General features: G+C 34.6%; 1 protein-coding gene across 7 annotated transcripts in view; it reads left to right on the plus strand.

The window, feature by feature from the left end:
- The window catches only part of KDM6A (lysine demethylase 6A), a 187,037-nt gene that overhangs the window by 121,835 nt on the left and 43,187 nt on the right, over nucleotides 1–22,015 (plus strand). The window contains exons 9-17 of one of the 7 annotated variants that reach the window (XM_006061068.4): nucleotides 1,849–1,942; nucleotides 8,635–8,761; nucleotides 14,298–14,396; nucleotides 14,523–14,742; nucleotides 15,302–15,436; nucleotides 15,880–16,035; nucleotides 16,600–16,695; nucleotides 17,619–17,720; nucleotides 18,377–18,772. In XM_006061068.4, the coding sequence (XP_006061130.1) occupies nucleotides 1,849–1,942; nucleotides 8,635–8,761; nucleotides 14,298–14,396; nucleotides 14,523–14,742; nucleotides 15,302–15,436; nucleotides 15,880–16,035; nucleotides 16,600–16,695; nucleotides 17,619–17,720; nucleotides 18,377–18,772 (1,425 nt within the window). The remainder of the gene's footprint in view (nucleotides 1–1,848; nucleotides 1,943–8,634; nucleotides 8,762–14,297; nucleotides 14,397–14,522; nucleotides 14,743–15,301; nucleotides 15,437–15,879; nucleotides 16,036–16,599; nucleotides 16,696–17,618; nucleotides 17,721–18,376; nucleotides 18,773–22,015) is intronic. The other 6 variants (XM_006061069.4, XM_006061071.4, XM_006061070.4 and 3 more) reach the window with 6 other exon arrangements.

Raw genomic sequence — 22,015 nt, forward strand, 5'->3', positions numbered from 1 at the left:
TCCTTCTGATCTATGTGGTTTTTGCCAAGTCTAATAAATTTTTTCCCATCTCAAGGAAATATTATCCATTTTCTTCTTTTAGTTATATACTTCTACATTTCATATTTAGGTCTTTAATGTGGGTGCCAGTTTTGTATATAGTATGAGGTAGAAATAAAACTTGGTTTCTCAGTATGTTCCATCCAGTTTTTCAAGTATGATGGCTTATTATTATTAATATTATCATTATTACTAGTGTTTGGAAGTATGTTTTAGCATTTGTTGAGGTAATTCCAGAAAGTGGTCTTCCTAAAATATAAATTTGATTATATTGCTTGAACTCATTTCAGTGGTAGCCCATTGTCTTCGGATATAGTCTACAGTCTTTTAACATGGTTTAGGAAGGTCTTTGTGAAGTTGTCTGCTTGTCTGTGCATTTTCTGCCCAATCTGCTAGTACTCTAAGCTTGTCTGCTTCTAGGAAATAACTGTGTACAATATGTTTTGTTCTCATATCTGTATTCTTGCCTGTAGTCCCAGCAATTTCTGTTATGTGTTAGGTGCTCAACAAATACTTACCAGTTGAAGGAACTGAGTTGAATAACTTGATTCTCATCCTTCACTAACTAATTTACTTTTTCAGATCAGGTTAATGTTTAAAGGGAAGTCATATACCTGATGAATAAAAGTTTATGTAATAACTATTAATCTCAATGGACGTTCTTGCAATTCTTCCCCGTGTTGACATACTGTATTCATAGAGCTCCTTATTTCCATAGCTCTTGATCTCATTTAATCCTAAGAAGAACTCTAGATAGAAAGATCAGGCATTACATCTGTTGTATGGATGTTGAATCATTGTTCAAGTGATTTGCCTGAGGCTCACACAGCTAGTTTTATGTCTCTACTTTTTTGGGGAGAAAGGTTTGTTTGCTCAGCCAGCTATATCCTATCAGTGATATGAATGAAAGCCACTTTAGTCCATTGTTCTGCCAAGTGTTTTCTAAAAATAATATTTATGAAGTTTTCTCTTGTTGACTTTCCCCCTTTTGGAGGGATGGGGAGGAGTTGTGTTCAGCTTTCGGACTGTAGCAATAATGGGTTTCAGTCATATTAGTACTTTTGGGGTAAGAACTGTGGGTAAATGATTTCATTTAGAGTTTTGCCCATGGAATCTTAAATATTATAAACATCATTAGACAATAGTTATGAGGAGTTTGTCTTTAAAGTCATGTATGTATTATAATTTTTTCATAGGATATATTATATACCAGTGATTATATCTTTTAAACTTATATTTCATTGGCTTTTGTAACTATTAAGATTTGGCAAATTCTTAAAGGTCCTATTTTTTTCTTGTTGAGTATCTCATGTAACTTATTAAATACTGAAGTGAGGTGAAAAGTAAAATGGTTGTATGGATATAGAATGGTTGGAAGGGTATCGATTGTTTACCCTCATGATCTTGTAACTGACTGTGAGCTGTGGCTCAATACTGCTGCCCAGCATTACGAAAGAGTGTTATGTCACATATCATTAGCCTAGGGAAAGATCAAAATTTGAAATAAAGTTTCTACTGAATTAGCTTATGATGCTATTTCACATCCTTTGGTTTCAACTTGAAGTACTCAAAGGTCATATTTTAATGATACTTTGTTGTATTGAATGTTTTACTGGTGTTAGATACTCTGAAACATGGCCTATTAACCATAACTGTCTAGAGTTAGAGGAACATTCAGTAATGCACTTGCATCTTTCAGTTGATTTTTTAAAATATGCTGAAATATCAGTATTGTATAAGACTTAACATGAGCTAATTCTTTAAAGATGTTAATTTATTTTCTTTAAATCTTTTTTTCCTGCTTTTTAGAGGAAGTATCATTCTGCAAAGGAAGCTTATGAACAACTTTTGCAGACAGAAAACCTTTCTGCACAAGTAAAAGCAACTGTCTTACAACAGTTGGGTATGTAATAATATTCACTTAGCGTGTTATAAGTACATTGCTTTATGGTTTTTACATGTCACTGATGGTAAATACATGACTTACGTATCCTATTTCTTTTCCTTCCTTTTCCAAGGTTGATAGACTTTATCTGAACTCATCATATTTCCACCTTCTGCTGATTATTGTCTATCTCACAGTCAATCTTATTACAATTCTTTAGTGTAACTTTTCTTTTAAATGCTCAAAATTATACACTGGTACTTAACCATGAGTGAGGGGGATTGAATACTTTCTTGGTGCCAGATACCATTAGTACTCAATGAAGTTAAGTGATTTACCTAAAGTCTCTTAGTGATTGGTGAACTTGCTTTCATAGCTCTGTCAATAATACTAAAACATCTTTAGGTAAGAAATGTGGAACATCTGAAGTATAGATTCTCTATACATGCAGTTCTGTTGTCATGTTGAAGATGAAGAAATATAGTTTTTAATGTAATTGTAAAATTATTTAAGCTTAAATTTTATCACTTCATGATACTAATGCATACTATGTGATCAGTTATACAAAATAAAAACATTGCTCTCATATAAAACTTTAATTTTTTAATTTTGTGTTTTATCTCTGGTTAGAATTTCCATGAGTTATCCATACTTTAAAAAATTATAGTCAATTATTTGTTTTTAATGATTGCATGCAGAGTTTAAATAATGTGAATTGGTATATTTAAGTTAAAATAAGTTGATTAGTACAGCAAAAAACGTTTTGTGTTCTTAGGTAAAAAGAAAAGTGATGCCTTGATAGCTTACTCATTCAGCTAATAATGTGAATATAAACTTTTTTAGTTCACATTATTTATAAATAAGTTTTTATGCATTTTAGCTGCACTGAAGAATGTGTCAGTAGCAAAAATGCACACAAACTTGTCCTCTTTGGCTGAATGTATAGGTAAACTTTTCATGGTTTTGAAAGGGAAAATACTTCCCCTTATTGAGTCTAATTTATGCCTGCACATCAATCCTTCCTACTTGCTTGTCACTGCTGCTTAAGCAACTCCTTTTATTTATTTTTTTTGTTTGTTTTTTTGTTTTTGTTTGTTTTTTTAGAATTCACAATTAATGTTTAATTGTCTATTATTATTTTACAGGCTCATAAAATGCTGATGTTTGTTCCTCATTGCAATTCATTTTTTTTTTTTTTTTTTCAAATTTTATTTTATTTTTAAACTTTACATAACTGTATTAGTTTTGCCAAATATCAAAATGAATCCGCCACAGGTATACATGTGTTCCCCATCCTGAACCCTCCTCCCTCCTCCCTCCCCACACCATCCCTCTGGGTCGTCCCAGTGCACCAGCCCCAAGCATCCAGTATCGTGCATCGAACCTGGACTGGCAACTCGTTTCATACATGATATTTTACATGTTTCAATGCCATTCTCCCAAATCTTCCCACCCTCTCCCTCTCCCACAGAGTCCATAAGACTGTTCTATACATCAGTGTCTCTTTTGCTGTCTCGTACACAGGGTTATTGTTACCATCTTTCTAAATTCCATATATATGCATTAGTATACTGTATTGGTGTTTTTCTTTCTGGCTTACTTCACTCTGTATAATAGGCTCCAGTTTCATCCACCTCATTAGAACTGATTCAAATGTATTCTTTTTAATGGCTGAATAATACTCCATTGTGTATATGTACCACAGCTTTCTTATCCATTCATCTGCTGATGGACATCTAGGTTGCTTCCATGTCCTGGCTATTATAAACAGTGCTGCGATGAACATTGGGGTACACGTGTCTCTCTCCCTTCTGGTTTCCTCAGTGAGTATGCCCAGCAGTGGGATTGCTGGATCATAAGGCAGGTCTATTTCCAGTTTTTTAAGGAATCTCCACACTGTTCTCCATAGTGGCTGTACTAGTTTGCATTCCCACCAACAGTGTAAGAAGGTTCCCTTTTCTCCACACCCTCTCCAGCATTTATTACTTGTAGACTTCTGGATCGCAGCCATTCTGACTGGTGTGAAATGGTACCTCATAGTGGTTTTGATTTGCATTTCTCTGATAATGAGTGATGTTGAGCATCTTTTCATGTGTTTGTTAGCCATCTGTATGTCTTCTTTGGAGAAATGTCTGTTTAGTTCTTTGGCCCATTTTTTGATTGGGTCATTTATTTTTCTGGAGTTGAGCTGTAGGAGTTGCTTGTATATTCTCGAGATTAGTTGTTTGTCAGTTGCTTCATTTGCTATTATCTTCTCCCATTCTGAAGGCTGTCTTTTCACTTTGCTAATAGTTTCCTTTGATGTGCAGAAGCTTTTAAGGTTAATTAGATCCCATTTGTTTATTTTTGCTTTTATTTCCAATATTCTGGGAGGTGGGTCATAGAGGATCCTGCTGTGATGTATGTCAGAGAGTGTTTTGCCTATGTTCTCCTCTAGGAGTTTTATAGTTTCTGGTCTTACGTTGAGATCTTTAATCCATTTTGAGTTTATTTTTGTGTATGGTGTTAGAAAGTGTTCTAGTTTCATTCTTTTACAAGTGGTTGACCAGAGTTCCCAGCACCACTTGTTAAAGAGATTGTCTTTAATCCATTGTATATTCTTGCCTCCTTTGTCGAAGATAAGGTGTCCATATGTGCGTGGATTTATCTCTGGGCTTTCTATTTTGTTCCATTGATCTATATTTCTGTCTTTGTGCCAGTACCATACTGTCTTGATAACTGTGGCTTTGTAGTAGAGCCTGAAGTCAGGTAGGTTGATTCCTCCAGTTCCATTGTTCTTTCTCAAGATCGCTTTGGCTATTCGAGGTTTTTTGTTTTTCCATACAAATTGTGACATTATTTGTTCTAGCTCTGTGAAGAATGCTGTTGGTAGCTTGATAGGGATTGCATTGAATCTATAGATTGCTTTGGATAGTATACTCATTTTCACTATATTGATTCTTCCAATCCATGAACATGGTATATTTCTCCATCTGTTAGTGTCCTCTTTGATTTCTTTCACCAGTGTTTTATAGTTTTCTATATATAGGTCTTTAGTTTATTTAGGTAGATATATTCCTAAGTATTTTATTCTTTCCGTTGCAATGGTGAATGGAATTGTTTCCTTAATTTCTCTTTCGGTTTTCTCATTATTAGTGTATAGGAATGCAAGGGATTTCTGTGTGTTGATTTTATATCCTGCAACTTTACTATAGTCGTTGATTAGTTCTAGTAATTTTCTGGTGGAGCCTTTAGGGTTTTCTATGTAGAGGATCATGTCATCTGCAAACAGTGAGAGCTTTACTTCTTCTTTTCCAATTTGGATTCCTTTTATTTCTTTTTCTGTTCTGATTGCTGTGGCCAAAACTTCCAAAACTATGTTGAATAGTAATGGTGAAAGTGGGCACCCTTGTCTTGTTCCTGACTTTAGAGGAAATGCTTTCCATTTTTCACCATTGAGGATAATGTTTGCTGTGGGTTTGTCATATATAGCTTTGATTATGTTGAGGTATGTTCCTTCTATTCCTGCTTTCTGGAGAGTTTTTATCATAAATGGATGTTGAATTTTGTCAAAGGCTTTCTCTGCATCTATTGAGATAATCATATGGTTTTTATTTTTCAATTTGTTAATGTGGTGTATTACATTGATTGATTTGCGGATATTGAAGAATCCTTGCATCCCTGGGATAAAGCCCACTTGGTCATGGTGTATGATCTTTTTAATGTGTTGTTGGATTCTGATTGCTAGAATTTTGTTAAGGATTTTTGCATCTATGTTCATCAGTGATATTGGCCTGTAGTTTTCTTTTTTTGTGGCATCTTTGTCAGGTTTTGGTATTAGGGTGATGGTGGCCTCATAGAATGAGTTTGGAAGTTTACCATCCTCTGCAATTTTCTGGAAGAGTTTGAGCAGGATAGGTGTTAGCTCTTCTCTAAATTTTTGGTAGAATTCAGCTGTGAAGCCGTCTGGACCTGGGCTTTTGTTTGCTGGAAGATATCTGATTACAGTTTCAATTTCCGTGCTTGTGATGGGTCTGTTAAGATTTTCTATTTCTTCCTGGTCGAGTTTTGGAAAGTTGTACTTTTCTAAGAATTTGTCCATTTCTTCCTCGTTGTCCATTTTATTGGCATATAATTGTTGATAGTAGTCTCTTATGATCCTTTGTATTTCTGTGTTGTCTGTTGTGATCTCTCCATTTTCATTTCTAATTTTATTGATTTGATTTTTCTCCCTTTGTTTCTTGATGAGTCTGGCTAATGGTTTGTCAATTTTATTTATCCTTTCAAAGAACCAGCTTTTGGTTTTGTTGATTTTTGCTATGGTCTCTTTTGTTTCTTTTGCATTTATTTCTGCTCTAATTTTTAAGATTTCTTTCCTTCTACTAACCCTGGGGTTCTTCATTTCTTCCTTTTCTAGTTGCTTTAGGTGTAGAGTTAGGTTATTTATTTGACTTTTTTCTTGTTTCTTGAGGTGTGCCTGTATTGCTATGAACTTTCCCCTTAGGACTGCTTTTACCGTGTCCCACAGGTTTTGGGTTGTTGTGTTTTCATTTTCATTCGTTTCTATGCAAATTTTGATTTCTTTTTTGATTTCTTCTGCGATTTGTTGGTTATTCAGCAGCGTGTTGTTCAGCCTCCATATGTTGGAATTTTTAATAGTTTTTCTCCTGTAATTGAGATCTAATCTTACTGCATTGTGGTCAGAAAAGATGCTTGGAATGATTTCTATTTTTTTGAATTTACCAAGGCTAGCTTTATGGCCCAGGATGTGATCTATCCTGGAGAAGGTTCCATGTGCACTTGAGAAGAAGGTGAAATTCATTGTTTTGGGATGAAATGTCCTATAGATATCAATTAGGTCTAACTGGTCTATTGTAGCGTTTAAAGTTTGTGTTTCCTTGTTAATTTTCTGTTTAGTTGATCTATCCATAGGTGTGAGTGGGGTATTAAAGTCTCCCACTATTATTGTGTTATTGTTAATTTCTTCTTTCATACTTGTTAGCATTTGTCTTACATACTGCAGTGCTCCCGTGTTGGGTGCATATATATTTATAATTGTTATATCTTCTTGGATTGATCTTTGATCATTATGTAGTGACCATCTTTGTCTCTTTTCACAGTCTTTGTTTTAAAGTCTATTTTATCTGATATGAGTATTGCTACTCCTGCTTTCTTTTGGTCCCTATTTGCATGGAAAATCTTTTTCCAGCCCTTCACTTTCAGTCTGTATGTGTCCCCTGTTTTGAGGTGGGTCTCTTGTAGACAACATATGTAGGGGTCTTGTTTTTGTATCCATTCAGCCAGTCTTTGTCTTTTGGTTGGGGCATTCAACCCATTTACGTTTAAGGTAATTACTGATAAGTATGACCCTGTTAAGCAACTCCTTTTAGAGTCTGTTACTCTAGGTTCTGTTCTTAGTAGTAATAGTGGGAGAGGTAAGGGAGGAACAGATGAATAAGGGTGAAATTGACTTATACTTCCATAAAACATGATAACTCAGCCCTCTTTCTTTGGAAGCACAGCAACTATAATAAATATCAGAAAATAAAGGTCCTTGTTTGTTTTGTGTACTGTGAACTATACATGAAAAACAGCTGATTTTGTGAACTTGAATTGATCCACAACTGAAATATGATTCCCTGGCAAATTAAGTCAAATTATTCCATGTGCTAGTATTCCATGATCTAGTGTTTTGATTACTTACATGGTCAGCTTGTTTGTTTGTTTTTTCATAACAGTTTTATTTAAGGTGTACAAGATGATGTTTTGATATACCTGTACATAGTGAAATGATTGCTATAGTCAAGCTGTCCAACATACCCATCTCCTCACACAGTTACCTTTTTTTCCCCTATGGTGAGAGCACCTCAAATCTATTCTCTCATCCAGTCATAATGCTGTATGTTAGTTCTCTAGATTTACTCATCCTACATAACTTCATTTCTTTTGACCAACATCTCCCCATTTCCTCCATCTTACCACTCCTGGTAACCACCATTCAACTTCCTGCTTCTGCGTATTTGACTTTTTTGGATTCCACAGATAAGTGAGATTATGTATACCATCTAAATTTGTTTAGTAAAGATTTGTGTTACCCATTTTGTACCATTTTTATTTGCAGCATTTTGAATGGAATTTTTCTTATAGTCTTAGAGTTTAAAAAAAAAAACTGTCAAATGATTGTAATTTTTATTTTACATGAGTTGTGAATATATGTAGCCAGTGCCAGTAAGGTAGGATTGTATGTTGTGTGTCCTACTCTGAACTGTCATTGATGATATGGCTTTATATTTACTCCTTGGAAGTAAACATTGTGTTAATAGAGATTTTTAAATGCAGATTAAGTTTTACATGAAACAGTAAATAAGATTTATCTTATATTCTTTGTTTTGTATCTTGAAATTTTTTCAAATACAAAAATTAGAGAAGAATAGAACTGTAGTTTGTAATCTACTAAGTGACAAGTCAATACTTAAAATTGTTTTAATTTCTCTGGAATGAAAGTTCTTCATTGCTTTGACTGTACCTTAAAGACAAACTTTTTTAGGACAGAATTGACGGTTCTAAATTTCAGGAGTGTGTATGCCAAGCTAAATGAATAAATTGACTGAAAAGAGTATTTTTTTATGACTGAGGTTGAGAGTATTTTTTTATTTGTTTCTGCTCTGTATTCTTTTAAGTAGTAGAGTAATTAAGTCATTTATGTAAATATTTTTAATCATTTACTATAGGATGGATGCATCATACTGTGGATCTCCTGGGAGATAAAGCCACCAAGGAAAGCTATGCTATTCAGTATCTCCAAAAGTCCTTGGAAGCAGATCCTAATTCTGGTCAGTCCTGGTATTTCCTTGGAAGGTAAGACTGATTTATCAGAAACTTAGGTTTTGCTTTTGTTTATTGCAGCTAAGAGTTTTAAATTATCTGAAATATCAGTTTACTAATAATGTGATCAGTATATTTTCCCTTTTAAATATTTTATAATGAAGATTTCTAGATAAAAAATAAAAGAACTTCTGAATGTGGTAGTTTTCTTATACTATCATCTGGTCCATCAGGATATTTCTTATTTTGCTTATTGGATTTTCATTTGACTTAAATTACTGCTGGTTTTCAAAAACTCTTGGCAGATACTAATTATTCAGTCAGGTATTTAAATGCCTTTCCTTTTGATTTCTAGTGTTCATATGTCTATTTAAATAGAACAGAGAATTAATTTTTCATTCTGCCTGGTGACTGCCAGTAGTTAGTGGAATTTTGCCCATTATCCTTTTTATTAGTGATATTTACCTTCGATAGAATGGACATTAATAGTAGATTTCAAATCATAGTTGTATTTGAAGTTTTACAATGAGAAAGTAGATACATTATTATTCAATTTGTTGGAAAGGAGAAGTGACATTAGTGAAAAAAAATTTTTTGCAAGTCTATAAACTTTTCTTGTACTTTGAATGTCTGAATTTTGCTTAGTGATTATCTGAAATATATCTCATGTGTATGTATCTGATAGAATATATTTCTGGACCATTATCTGATTGTATTTTAGTTCTTAATTGGTTTTAGCTTTTGCAGTATGGTAGAAAAATCAGTCTACTAGGAGTTATCTGAGATACTTGGATTCAAGTCTTGGCTACTATTTGTGGAATCTTGGATTGAACAATTAAACATTTTGAGGGTTCAGTTTTCTGTTGATAAGAGAATTAGATCGATGGTTCTCAATAGTGGTAGGGTAGATGGGAAGTGCTATTTTGCCCCATAGGAGACATTTCATAATGTCTGTAGAGAGATTTAGGTTATCACAACTATGTAGAATGCTACTAGAACAGTTCTCTACAGTAAAAAGTTACCTGGCACAAAATGTCAATGGTGCTGAGGTTGAGAAGCCCCGGGTTAGATCTCTTAGGTAACCTTCCCATGCTAAAGGTTTTAATTTTATGTTTTCTTTGGAAATTACCCTGTTTTGTTTTAATTTTAAACTTTTTCCCATTCTTTTTTTCTATAGGAGTATTTTACTTTGATTGAGTTAGCCATATAGTCACATTAAATTTTAGTATTTTGTACAGTCACATTAATTTTAGTATTTTAATATTTTATATTTTAGTATTTCATTTTTTTCCTTTAAATTTAGCAAAGTATTTTTGTATGAAATTGAATAATATTAAGATGTTTCAAAATTTTTTTTATTATTCATTAATAATATCCTATAATAGTTGAGTGGAAAAGTAGCTATTTTTAGTAGTAATTTTCTAATTCCTTGCCAGGCTTATAAAGCCATCTAAATTCAGTTGCTCATTAATAAAGCTTGAGAGTCCAAACTTTGTCTTTCTCTTTCATTAAAGATCTTTGGGGGCAGAAACTGAATCTTAACCATCTTTGTATCTTATTACCTGATAAATGGCTATTTAGTAAATGGAATGAATGATCTAATTGAACACCATTTGCCTTTGGAGCTCGCTCTGTTACTACAGTTAGTACTGTGCAGTGAGAGGCTTCGTATAGTGACCAAAAAGGAGCTCTAGTACTACAAAGTAGGGTCTTGCTTAGTCATTGCCTCTAGTGTTAATGTTTATATATGAAAATTTCTGTTAATATAGATTAAAAGGAATGTGTACCAGAAAGTATTTTTCTTTTGATCTAAGATAAAGATTAGTAGTTTAATATTAGCACAATAGTGTGGATGTCTTTTTAATATATTTTTTTCTTAATTCTATGCATATAAAATTAATATGTAATTTTGAAATATCAAAAATTACTTTTTGTTGTTTTTTATTTTTGCCACACCACTTGTGGGTTCTTAGTTCTCGGATCAGGAATCAAACCTTGGGCCCCCACAGTGAAAGACCAGAGTCCTAACCACTGGGCCTCCAGGGAATTCCCCCAAATTACTATTTAGTAATTCTGTAATTTTCAGCTTAGTGAGCACTATTCCATAGGAAGTGTGTCGTCCTCCTACTCCGAAAGTGGTTTTTCATTTGAAATCATTGCGATACTTTTTTATTTGAACCTTTCTGGATAGAATTTTCCAAATATACTTTGCTGACTTCTCAGATAAAGGATACTTCTTCCAATTTAACTTGTTTGGAGGTTCAAGATTATCATGTTGGTGTTCAGTATTTTTTATCTGTAATATAATTTGAGGACTGTTTTAGACTTTTTTTCTTTGATGTTTACATTTCTTACCCTTTTTACTGACTTCTAATGTGTTGCTTCAAGTCTGTTTTGTCATGAGAAAATATTTATAAATAAATTAGATTTTAGAAGTTATTAAAGCTCTGAAGGAAGATCTCAAATGTCATTGGGATTCGATGACCCTATTCTGAGGCACTTTGTTACTTATCTCTGCATCAGGTTTGTGTTGAAGATTGCATTTGTTTGTCATTTGGCATGTGTATATCATAATGAAAATGTAATGTGGTAATGCTGTTAAACTAGCACTTTGTTATTGACTGTGTTATCACAGAATTATAGAATGTTAGAGCTAGGAGGGACCAGGAGGTCACCTAGTTCACCCTGTAAACCTTGTCATTTTGCACATTTTAGAAAGGGAGCTCAGAGGGGTCAAATGTTGTCCAAGGTCACAATCATGCAGGTAATTAGTAGCAGAGCAGGGACTAGATCCTTGGTTCAACACTCAGAGCTTTTTCAGTTACACAGTGCTGTCTCACGGGAGCCTGGTTAAGTTTTATTAGAGGAAAAGTGTTTGATAGTTGGATTGAGGAATTTGTGTTTGGGCACATTGGTTCCCTACTTTCACTTTATAGGAATTGAGTATGAAAACATAGGTTGTGGGATTTACTGCTTATTCCTCCCAGCAGTTAGGTGAATTTGCTCTGTAAATCTGAGATTGGCTTTGATTTAATTAAGAAAACAAACAGAGCGTGTTTTCTACTGTTGGGTAAACATTTCTTTTCTTTGTGGTGTCTGTCCCTGTTTGTCATTGTTAATGCCCTCTTGTCCTGAATTCTCTCCTCATAAAACAGTTTATAGACACTCTCTGACATTGCCTCTGTTTCTGTCACTCACCTTTCTTTATATTGCCCCAACCCCAAGATTAGTGATCTCATGGTCTTCCCTTGTGGCTCAGCTGGTAAAGAGTTCACCTGCAATGCAGGAGACCTGGATCGAACCTGGGTTCAGTCCCTGGGTTGGGAAGATCCCCTGGAGAAGGGAAAGGCTATCCACTGTAGTATTCTGGCCTGGAGAATTCCATGGACTATATAGTCCATAGGGTCACAGAGAGTCAGACACGACTGAGCAACTTTTACTTCACTTCACTTTTCAGGCTTATTTTTAACCTCTCCTTTGTAGGTATCCTGTGTTATTATATCCTCTCTTTCAGATGGATGAATTCCAAATCTCGATTTCTACACTTCAAAGTATTATAAACACCAGGACAATATTTCCTATTCTTTACCTAACATTACCTGTTTTAATGTCTACATCGCATGTCAAAATCAGCATATTTCAAACTACATTCATCATTTTCTTTGAACCAGCTCCTTCTCCTTTATTTTTGCCAATGATATCACCATCCCCCCCCCAATTTGTCAGACTTAAAAACTAAATTATAATCCTGCCCCCATGAATATCTAATCAGTCTGTCACAAAGTTTTTATCTGTGTTTTGGTTTATTGTTTCTCCTTTTTCTTTGTTGTCACTTCCATTACTTTCACCCTGCTGCTGCTGCTAAGTCGCTTCAGTCATGTCCGACTCTGTGCAACCCCATAGATGGCAGCCCACCAGGCTCCCCCATCCCTGGCATTCTCTAGGCAAGAATACTGGAGTGGGTTGCCATTTCCTTCTCCAATACATGAAAGTGAAAAGTGAAAGTGAAGTCGCTCAGTCGTGTCCGACTCTTAGCGACCCCATGGACTGCAGCCTTCCAGGCTCCTCCGTCCATGGGATTTTCCAGGCAAGAGTACTGGAGTGGGGTGCCATTGCCTTCTCCAACTTTCACCCTAATTTGGGCCTATTCCAAGCCAGTAAATATAGCTGCCTTCTTTTCTACTGTCTATAATTTTTTTCACTTTTGGTTTATTGCTACACATTGTTAGCAAATAAATATTCCCATAAAATACTTTCATCATGCCATTCCCCTTGCTAGAAGAAGAAACTTTGGGATACTCTTAGGTTGGATTTAAAATTCTCTACCGTTTATGCTATCTTATATATATAAGAGATATCATATATATATATAAAATATATGTATAAGATGCAACTTACATAAGTTTTGCTCATGCTATTCAAGCAACATGCCTTTTCTCAAGTTCTCTGCCTGACTCAGTGGTTCTCAGACTTTTGGATTACTTGACATTTACCTTTTTTTTTTGCTATTTACTCAGTCAGTAGTATTTCAGAGTAAGTCAATTACAATACAGATACTGGTTTAATGGAAAATGTATGTATGTATGTTTGTATATGTCTTTTTTTCCCATTTTGTTTGCTTGACCATATTGCTGTAAACTAGCTGGTAAATGCAAATCACTGATCTAAACAATATGCATCTACACACATTCAGATCCTTTACTCTTGCCCTTTCCTTTCTTATCTTTCCTAAACCCAGTAGTGTGTAGTGTGGTCTCTTCTACCGTACCCTAAATTTTCAGACCAGTTATTATCTGTGGTAGCCATTTGATACGGCATCATGCTGTTTATAATGTGTCTTCAATCCTCAGCTGAATTGTAAACTCCTTGACGATGGACTGGGTTTTATTTTTTCCTTTTTCCCTTAGTGCCAAACATTTAGAATATAATTTCTGTATTTTTATAATTTTAGCTGCTGTTTTATATATCCATCAGGTACATCTACATTAAGAAAAGTGGCAGTTCCCTGAAACTTTAATCATACCTTACTACCTTTACTAGTCATTAAGTACCCTTAATGACTTGACTACTGTACTTAATCCTGTTTTATACTATTTTTGATAGTCGGCTTGATGTTATTTCATATGTGTGTGTCTTGTGTGTATTAAAGAGTTGTTGCCTTTATTTTTATTATTTAAGAAAGGAAAACTGAAATCTGATTCAGCAAGTCTTACCAACATGGAATGTTTTTTCTTGGTTTTTAACTAATTTCTTACTCTTTGGAAAACCAGAGATCAAGTTGTCTAAGTATAGTGGTGTGCATATATCTCTCAATATTATTATATTGAAGTGATATGGCATTTAACTATTTTAATAGGTGCTAAAGTATGCTGCACTATTAAACACTATCAGATAGCCTATAATATAGCTTATTGAAGGGTTAATTATAGTGTTATTGACATGTATATTCACACTTCACATAAATTTGTTCTCTTATTAGATTTTTATTTGCTTTGACAGTCTTTCAGCACATTAATTAATCAATGCATATTAATCATATTTTCTTATTTTTTTTCCCCTCCCCTCTTAGGTGCTATTCAAGTATTGGGAAAGTTCAGGATGCCTTTATATCTTACAGGCAGTCTATTGATAAGTCAGAAGCAAGTGCAGATACATGGTGTTCAATAGGGTAAGACTTTGTTTAGAAATAATGGTATAATTCATACACAAAGATAGTTGCGTCACATATAATGGACGTCGTAAAGCTAAGCCATTCTTTTTAGTCGACTTATTTTTTCTTAATTTCTCTTCCCAGCGTGCTATATCAACAGCAAAATCAGCCTATGGATGCTTTACAGGCCTATATTTGTGCTGTACAATTGGACCATGGCCATGCTGCAGCCTGGATGGACCTAGGCACACTCTATGAATCCTGCAACCAGCCTCAGGATGCCATTAAATGCTACTTAAATGCAACCAGAAGCAAAAGTTGTAGTAATACCTCTGCACTTGCAGCACGAATTAAGTATTTACAGGTAAAATGTTTAAATCGCAGTTTTTTAAAGGCACATGTTTCCCCATGACACTCAGGCAGGAGGAGGGTGGCTGGGAAGTTTGTCTAGTTGTCTTTTGATGTCTATAACTTGTTTCCATATTTTGTAAACATACCATAGCTTGTAATATTATTTTACTTTTCATTTTAAGTAAGATATACAGTATTTTAAAAGAAGCTCTTTTGTGCATTTACCCTGTTAATGCATATTAATTTACATAATTTTTTTCTATGTACTGTCTACATTTTTAAGTTGTCATAGCATTTTAGAGAAAAGAACACAAACACTGTCTTTCACTCTTGCTTGGAGTTTCATGAGAAGACAGCTATAAGAACTCTGAAAACAGAGCTCAGCTTTGTTTTAATTCTCACAAAGGTTTATATTCCTTTTTCCCTCATTATACTTAGTATCTTTCTGAAACCCCAAATTAAGGATCTATTTTCTTAAAAACAATTAGTTATAGCATTTAGGAAGATTTAGTGGACTTGCTCTTACTCAAGTAGGCTTGTGTTAAATTTGCTTTTTACATAATTTTTCCTAGGCTCAGTTGTGTAACCTTCCACAAGGTAGTCTACAGAATAAAACTAAATTACTTCCTAGTATTGAGGAGGCGTGGAGCCTACCAATCCCCGCAGAGCTTACCTCCAGGCAGGGTGCCATGAACACAGCACAGCAGGTGAGAAGTTGGGTTATGTTCTGCAGGTGCCCAGCTTTAAGGGTTCTTTTCAATCTGTAGTAGTCAAGCATATTTTACTAAGCACAGGAGGCTTTTATTAATGAAAAGACTCTTGATTTAATTGTGAAGGGAATTTAGATCAAATTAAAACTCCCTCTGATACGGGAAGAAATTTTGGGGTGCCAGTTTAGAACCTTTGTGCATTTTCATGGTTTTGAAGGAAATTTCTTAACATAATGCTGCAGTTTATTTAATTTTTGAAACAAGTTTTTCAAAGGAAGGTACACATTACTCCACTGATGATTCATTTGATTTTCAATAATTACCATTCAGCGATGTCCACATAGATTTGAAAAGTATGCAGCTTGTAAAGTTGTATAATTTGAAGGAATGAATTAAGAATATATAGAACCCTATTTTTGTCTTCCTTCTGTGATTCTTAGGCATGTAAACCTCATCATCCAAATACTGAACCTGTATTAGGCCTCAGTCAGACACCAATTTCACAGCAGTCCTTGCCACTACACATGATTCCTTCTAGCCAAGTAGATGACCTGTCCAGTCCTGCCAAGAGGAAAAGAACATCTAGTCCAACAAAGGTATATATTTTAGAGAAATAGAAAATCCCAGTCAAGAAAGAAATTCCTAACTGCCCTGAACTTGTGCAGTTTGAACATCTCCTGTCCTTTATTTTAAATCTGTGGACATCAATGAGTGAAAGGCTTGAGTTTTTTCATTCCAAATTCTTAGTATCATATTAAATATGGAAAGTAGGGATAAATTTGCATTCATCAAATCATTTTATTCATCTCCCTGCCGTTAAGGTCTCAACACAACTTTTCATCATCACTTTCTACTGACATTAAAATAAACTTAACATTGAACCTAGTGGACAGTGTGGTATTTAGGTTAGTCATTTGGGCCATAGTTTAGGGGTGGGCCTTTTTGGGTGGCTAATTGAAGAATCAATATTTTCTTAAGTTTTAAGTTCCCAAATTTACTATGCATGTAAAATTACTTTTAAAAGAACTAAATGTCATAACATCTTTTTTATATGTAAATATTCCAATTCATAGTCATTTGACCTCCATTAGTCATTATATTAACTCTATGGATTTAACCAAATATTCTTTAATTTTTTTTTTTAAATCAATTTTCTTCAGAATACTTCTGATAATTGGAGTAGTGGCCATGCAGTGTCACATCCTCCAGTACAGCAACAAGGTCATTCATGGTGTTTGACACCACAGAAATTGCAGGTATGTAAAACATGCTTTTGACAGATTGTTTTTCCTATTAAAGAAAAGTAGAGGTACTAAAGTTCTAAGTTTTTTTAAGTATTAATTCTTAAAACTGAATGGCAGTAAACTCAGTTAATAGGTACATAAGTAAAATGAGCCCACATTTACCAGAGTAATAGAGATAATTCATTCTTTTTTTTTTTTTTCCATGTACCTCTGCCCCACCCCCCAATATATTCTCATGATTCAAACCATCTAAGTATGAGTTTAGAGTATATAGAATAAATTCTCCTACTTTTATCCCTACTCACTCAGTTCCCCTCCTAACCGAAAACCAGTATTAACTTGTTGCTTATCTATCTTTCAAGAGATGTCATGCATGTCCAAGCAAATACTCATCTCCTTTCTCTCATATGTTATTATTTTTCTTCTCTTTTTATACAAATGATAAAATGCTGTATATACTGTTAAATAGTGTATTATGCAGACCTTTCCATGTCAGTATATTAAGAGCTTCCTAATTATTTTGTGACTACATCGTGTTTCTTTATGTAGGTGTCATACTTTTACTTAGGCAAATTACTAGTTTTGGATAGTCAGGTTGTCTTCAGACTTTCCTGTTCCATACAGTGCTTCTTAGAGAGTACTTGTCATAAAGCATTTTTAAGCTTAAAGAACTTTCTGTGTAAATCCTGATAATTATTGAGTAAAATCTCATGCCCATTTATCTCAAAGATTCCATTACAGTAAACCTTCTGAGATAAATGTTATTCCTTAACTTTCTCAAACTTCTTAAAGGACTTCATCTTGGGATTGATTGCCATTGGTCAGAAATCAGTATCTTTGACTAGACAGCATTCAGAGTTTTATAGAAAGGTTGCTTAGAATAATGAGCTTGTTTCTTAGATATGTCTTTGACTGTATTCTTCTTTTTCTTCTAGCACTTGGAACAGCTCCGTGCAAATAGAAATAATTTAAATCCAGCACAGAAACTGATGCTGGAACAGCTGGAAAGTCAGTTTGTCTTAATGCAGCAACACCAAGTGTGTACAGCATTGTTTTCCCCCTAAAATTTGTTAGCATTTGAATATTTTTGTTGACCGGAATATCATTTTAGAGAGTGTGTTTATGCCCACCTCTAGTTTGTACTAGTGTTTAGTGGGATTTAATTATCTGTGCTTCTTAAAATACTGATAATGGACAGAGATTTTTTTAGGGGAAAAAACAGCTATAAATTTGATTTTGAACATAGTCGACTTAGTATTTTATTAATTTACGTATTATTTTGCATGTAATATTTAACAAACTACATCCTAAACTCAGGCGAGGTTCTTTCAAGTTTGTTTAACTCAGAGAATCTGGCATATAAATGTGATAAAATGGAATTTTAAGATCCCCTATTTTGTGATAGGGAAGAGACCTGTAAATTTGATTTCTTTTCCATAATTTTCAACTGATTTCTTTTGTTATTTACTAAAAGGATATTTCTTAAGATTAAGTAGATTCCTGCTTTTCTGAGGAAGCTAATCTAAATGTGAAGAAACACAATTGCTTGTCTTAAAAAGATTTTTTTTAACCTAGAGAAATTAAATGTTAGGGTAAAATCAGAGATTATCTTGTTATGTATCTTCATATTCTGATCCTGTCCCTTAATGGGCCACACAGGCAGCATTTATTTTTATTTGTTTTTTTTTGACAGATGAGACAAACAGGAGTTACACAGGTACGATCTACTGGAATTCCTAACGGGCCATCAGCTGACTCATCACTGCCTACAAACTCAGTCTCTGGCCAGCAGCCACAGCTTGCTCTGACCAGAGTGCCTAGCGTGTCTCAGCCAGGAGTCCGCCCTGCCTGCCCTGGGCAGCCTTTGGCCAATGGACCCTTTTCTGCAGGCCATGTTCCCTGTAGCACATCAAGAACGCTGGGAAGTACAGACACTATTTTGATAGGCAATAATCACATAACAGGAAGTGGAAGTAATGGAAACGTGCCTTACCTGCAGCGAAACTCACTCACTCTACCTCATAACCGCACAAACCTGACCAGCAGCGCAGAGGAGCCGTGGAAAAACCAACTATCTAACTCCACTCAGGTAATAGAAGGACTAATTGCCTTGTTGGCTTCTCACATAATAGTTGTCTTTATTTGATTTTATGCATGTTGAGAGCAGAAATAAAAGTTTGGGAAACTTTTTATAAGCATTTTCACTACAGTGTGATTACTACATTGTGACTCAGTATTGTGTGTAGATTTTTTTTTTCCTCATATAAGATTTACACACATAGGTAATGTTAGAAATTTCTAAAAGAAAAAGAAAATAGAACATACAATTCCCCAAAACTCACTGCTAGTTTACAATGGCATATTGAGCATTTATAGTAATGTTTCTTAGTTTATTTCTGTAAATATTGCCTACTTAGATCAAGTGCTATTCTAAGTGGTAAGTATTTATTCTGGTGGGAGGAAAAGTTTTTACTTCTGAATATTTATTCTCATAGTTTTCCCTGTGTTTTGGATTGTTTCCATGGAGCAGGTGCACCAAAGCAGGACTGAAGGGTCAAAGAGCTTTTAAAAGAAATGTTGCAAATATGTTTTGCCAAATTGCTTATACTTTTATTAGTCTACTACAAGGAAATATTTGACTTACTATTGGTAAAACTAAAGTAAGTCTTTTTCTAAGAACTTCTTAAAATGTCTTGGTTCATGTACATAAACAGATAATAAATAGGCATTACATATGGAATATAAGGTAATGTTACCATTAGTTCTCTGAAATAATATACTAGAAAATGGAGCTGGGGAGTACTAGAGATTGGTGGTAGAGGAGTTTCATTAATAAATAGGAATATCAGGGAAGGTTTCACTGGAAGGGGTAGTTGAATAAAGACCTGAAAGAGTTATAGAAGTGAGCCTTAAAGATATTCCTGGAGGAGGAAATGGCAGTCCACTCCAGTATTCTTGCCTGAAAAATCCCATGGAGAGAGAAGCTTGGTGGGCTACAGTCCGTGGGGTCACAAAGAGTTGAACACGACTTAGCAACTGAGCATGCACACAGACACTTGAAGATATTTGTGATAAGAGTGTTGCAGGTTTAGGGAGCAACAAGGAGCAATAGGCCCTAAGGCTGGAGCGTGTTTTGCATATTTAGGGATTATCAAGGTGGCAAAAGCATAACTGAGCAGGATGAGAGGTAGATGTGTTCCAGTTTGGACACAGGCTAGCTAAATCATTTTCAGCCTTGTAGGCCATTGTATAAAGATTTTGGATTTTATTCTGAGTTAAATGGGAAACTATAGGGAGGTTTGAATGGAGTGAGGTAGTCTGACTAGATCCTCTCCAGTACACTGTGGATAGGCTAAAGGAGGCAAAAGTACAAATGATATGACCCATTTGGAGATTACTGTTATAATCCATGTTAAGAGATGGTGGCGGCTCAACCCAGAGCGGCAGCAGTAGAAATGGTCAACTATTGGGTACATTTGGGTGTAGAACCAACAGGATTAGGTAATAGAGTGGGTATGAGAAAAACGGGAGTCTAAGCTAGCCTGATAAACTAGGGAAGATGAAGGAGACTGGATGAAATCACCAAGGGGAGAGAATAGATAGGGGAAAAAAGAGAACTCAAAACTGAGCCTTGGGGCATTCCAATATAATAGGTTAGAAAATTGGAAAAATAACAAAGAAAACTAGAAGAGGAGTGACTTGTGAGGATAATAGGAGACATAGGAGAATATGAGTGATGCCCTTAAAGCCAAGTCTTGCAAGGAAGGGACTGATCAAAGTGTGAATCAATCTGTGGTTACAGATTGAGTTAGTTGGTAATGTGAGGAAATTAACACAGGAGAAAAAGGAGAGAATTGTTTGGGTAGGTGAGAGGATGGGATTTTCAAGGTTCAGTGTCTTTAAACATTAAAAGATTGTTAAAAGGATAACATGAGATTTTTGTTAGGATTCCTATAGTGCTAAGGTATAATTTGTAGTTAATACATAAGAACCTTTGTTATGATTGTAACAATGATTCTATTATTATTCTTTATTGCATCTAATTCCCTGGCTTCCTTAGTTGCTGAGATTTTGAGTGAATAACTCCCTTCGCCCCACTTTGGAAATTTGCTATATTTACCAAGACCTACTGTATAGCACAGGGAACTCTGCTCAGTGTTACGTGCCAGCCTGGATGGGCAGGGGGTTTGAGGGAGAATGGATACATGTATATGTATGGCGAGTCCCTTTGCTGTTCACCTGAAACTACCACAAGATTGTTGAAATCGACTGTACCCCAATACCAAGTTGTTTTTGGTGTTTTAAAAAAACAAACACATAATTTTAGTGAAAGAACCCTCAGTTTGCAGACCATGAAGTCTCTGTACATGACTGAATACTAAGTGGCAGAGCCCCAGTCTTTGCTTTGCAGGCCCTTCAATGCCAGTGGCCATAGGAGCTTTTTAATTTAGATAATACAATTGGAAAAGTTGCTTAAAAATTCTGTTGAACTGATTCTAAATCAGAGGTTTCCCAAATGAAGTTGCTGCATGACTAGTGAAGCTGAGGAGCCTCTATTTCTGCATTAACATAATAAGAGACTTTTTCAATACTGTCTTACGCCTTTTCAAATAGTTTTCTCAAATTGTGATGAAAACTAGACCATTGATAGACCTGTATGATATATCTACTATTTAGCTTGTGATGATGGGAGGAAATACAGATTTATAATTTACATGATAGTTTCGAAGAGTTCATTCACAGATTCCACTTAAGGTATGAAAGTAAAATTATATAAATTGTAGGTGTATGTTCAGCAAGTCCTCTTTAAAAAAATCTATAGCTTAAAATAACCTAGATTTGCATTTAAAGGCAGTGTAATAAAATGATTACTTTTGTATTTGCATATTATAATTATTATAACTTGTTAAGTGATTAGCTTCTGAGTAGAAATTTGATGATACATGAAATTTTGACACCCACCTGGATTCTTTTAGGATAATAATACTTGATATGCTTATAATATTGAAGTATTTTTACTTTACGAAAAGTTTCATATAACTTAGTTTATCTTTCAGCTACTACTGTGATTGAATTTTTAGTTGCTTACTTTAATCATTTAAAACCAGATTATATTCCTTTGCATGCTCAGTGATGTATATCAACTTTTCATGCATTTAGGCTTTTTTGTTTTGGGGGTTTTTTTTTGGTAGATAGGTTTAGAATTTTTAGCTTCAGAAATTTGTTTTAGGGATATGCTTGCTGATTTTAACTAGATGATTAAAGGCAGCCTTTAGTATATAAATATCTTGCCATCAGCTAAATTTTTATTCCTTTATAGCTTATTACTGAC

Source organism: Bubalus bubalis, chromosome X (assembly GCF_019923935.1).
Source record: "Bubalus bubalis isolate 160015118507 breed Murrah chromosome X, NDDB_SH_1, whole genome shotgun sequence".
In the NCBI taxonomy this organism is placed as follows: domain Eukaryota; kingdom Metazoa; phylum Chordata; class Mammalia; order Artiodactyla; family Bovidae; genus Bubalus; species Bubalus bubalis.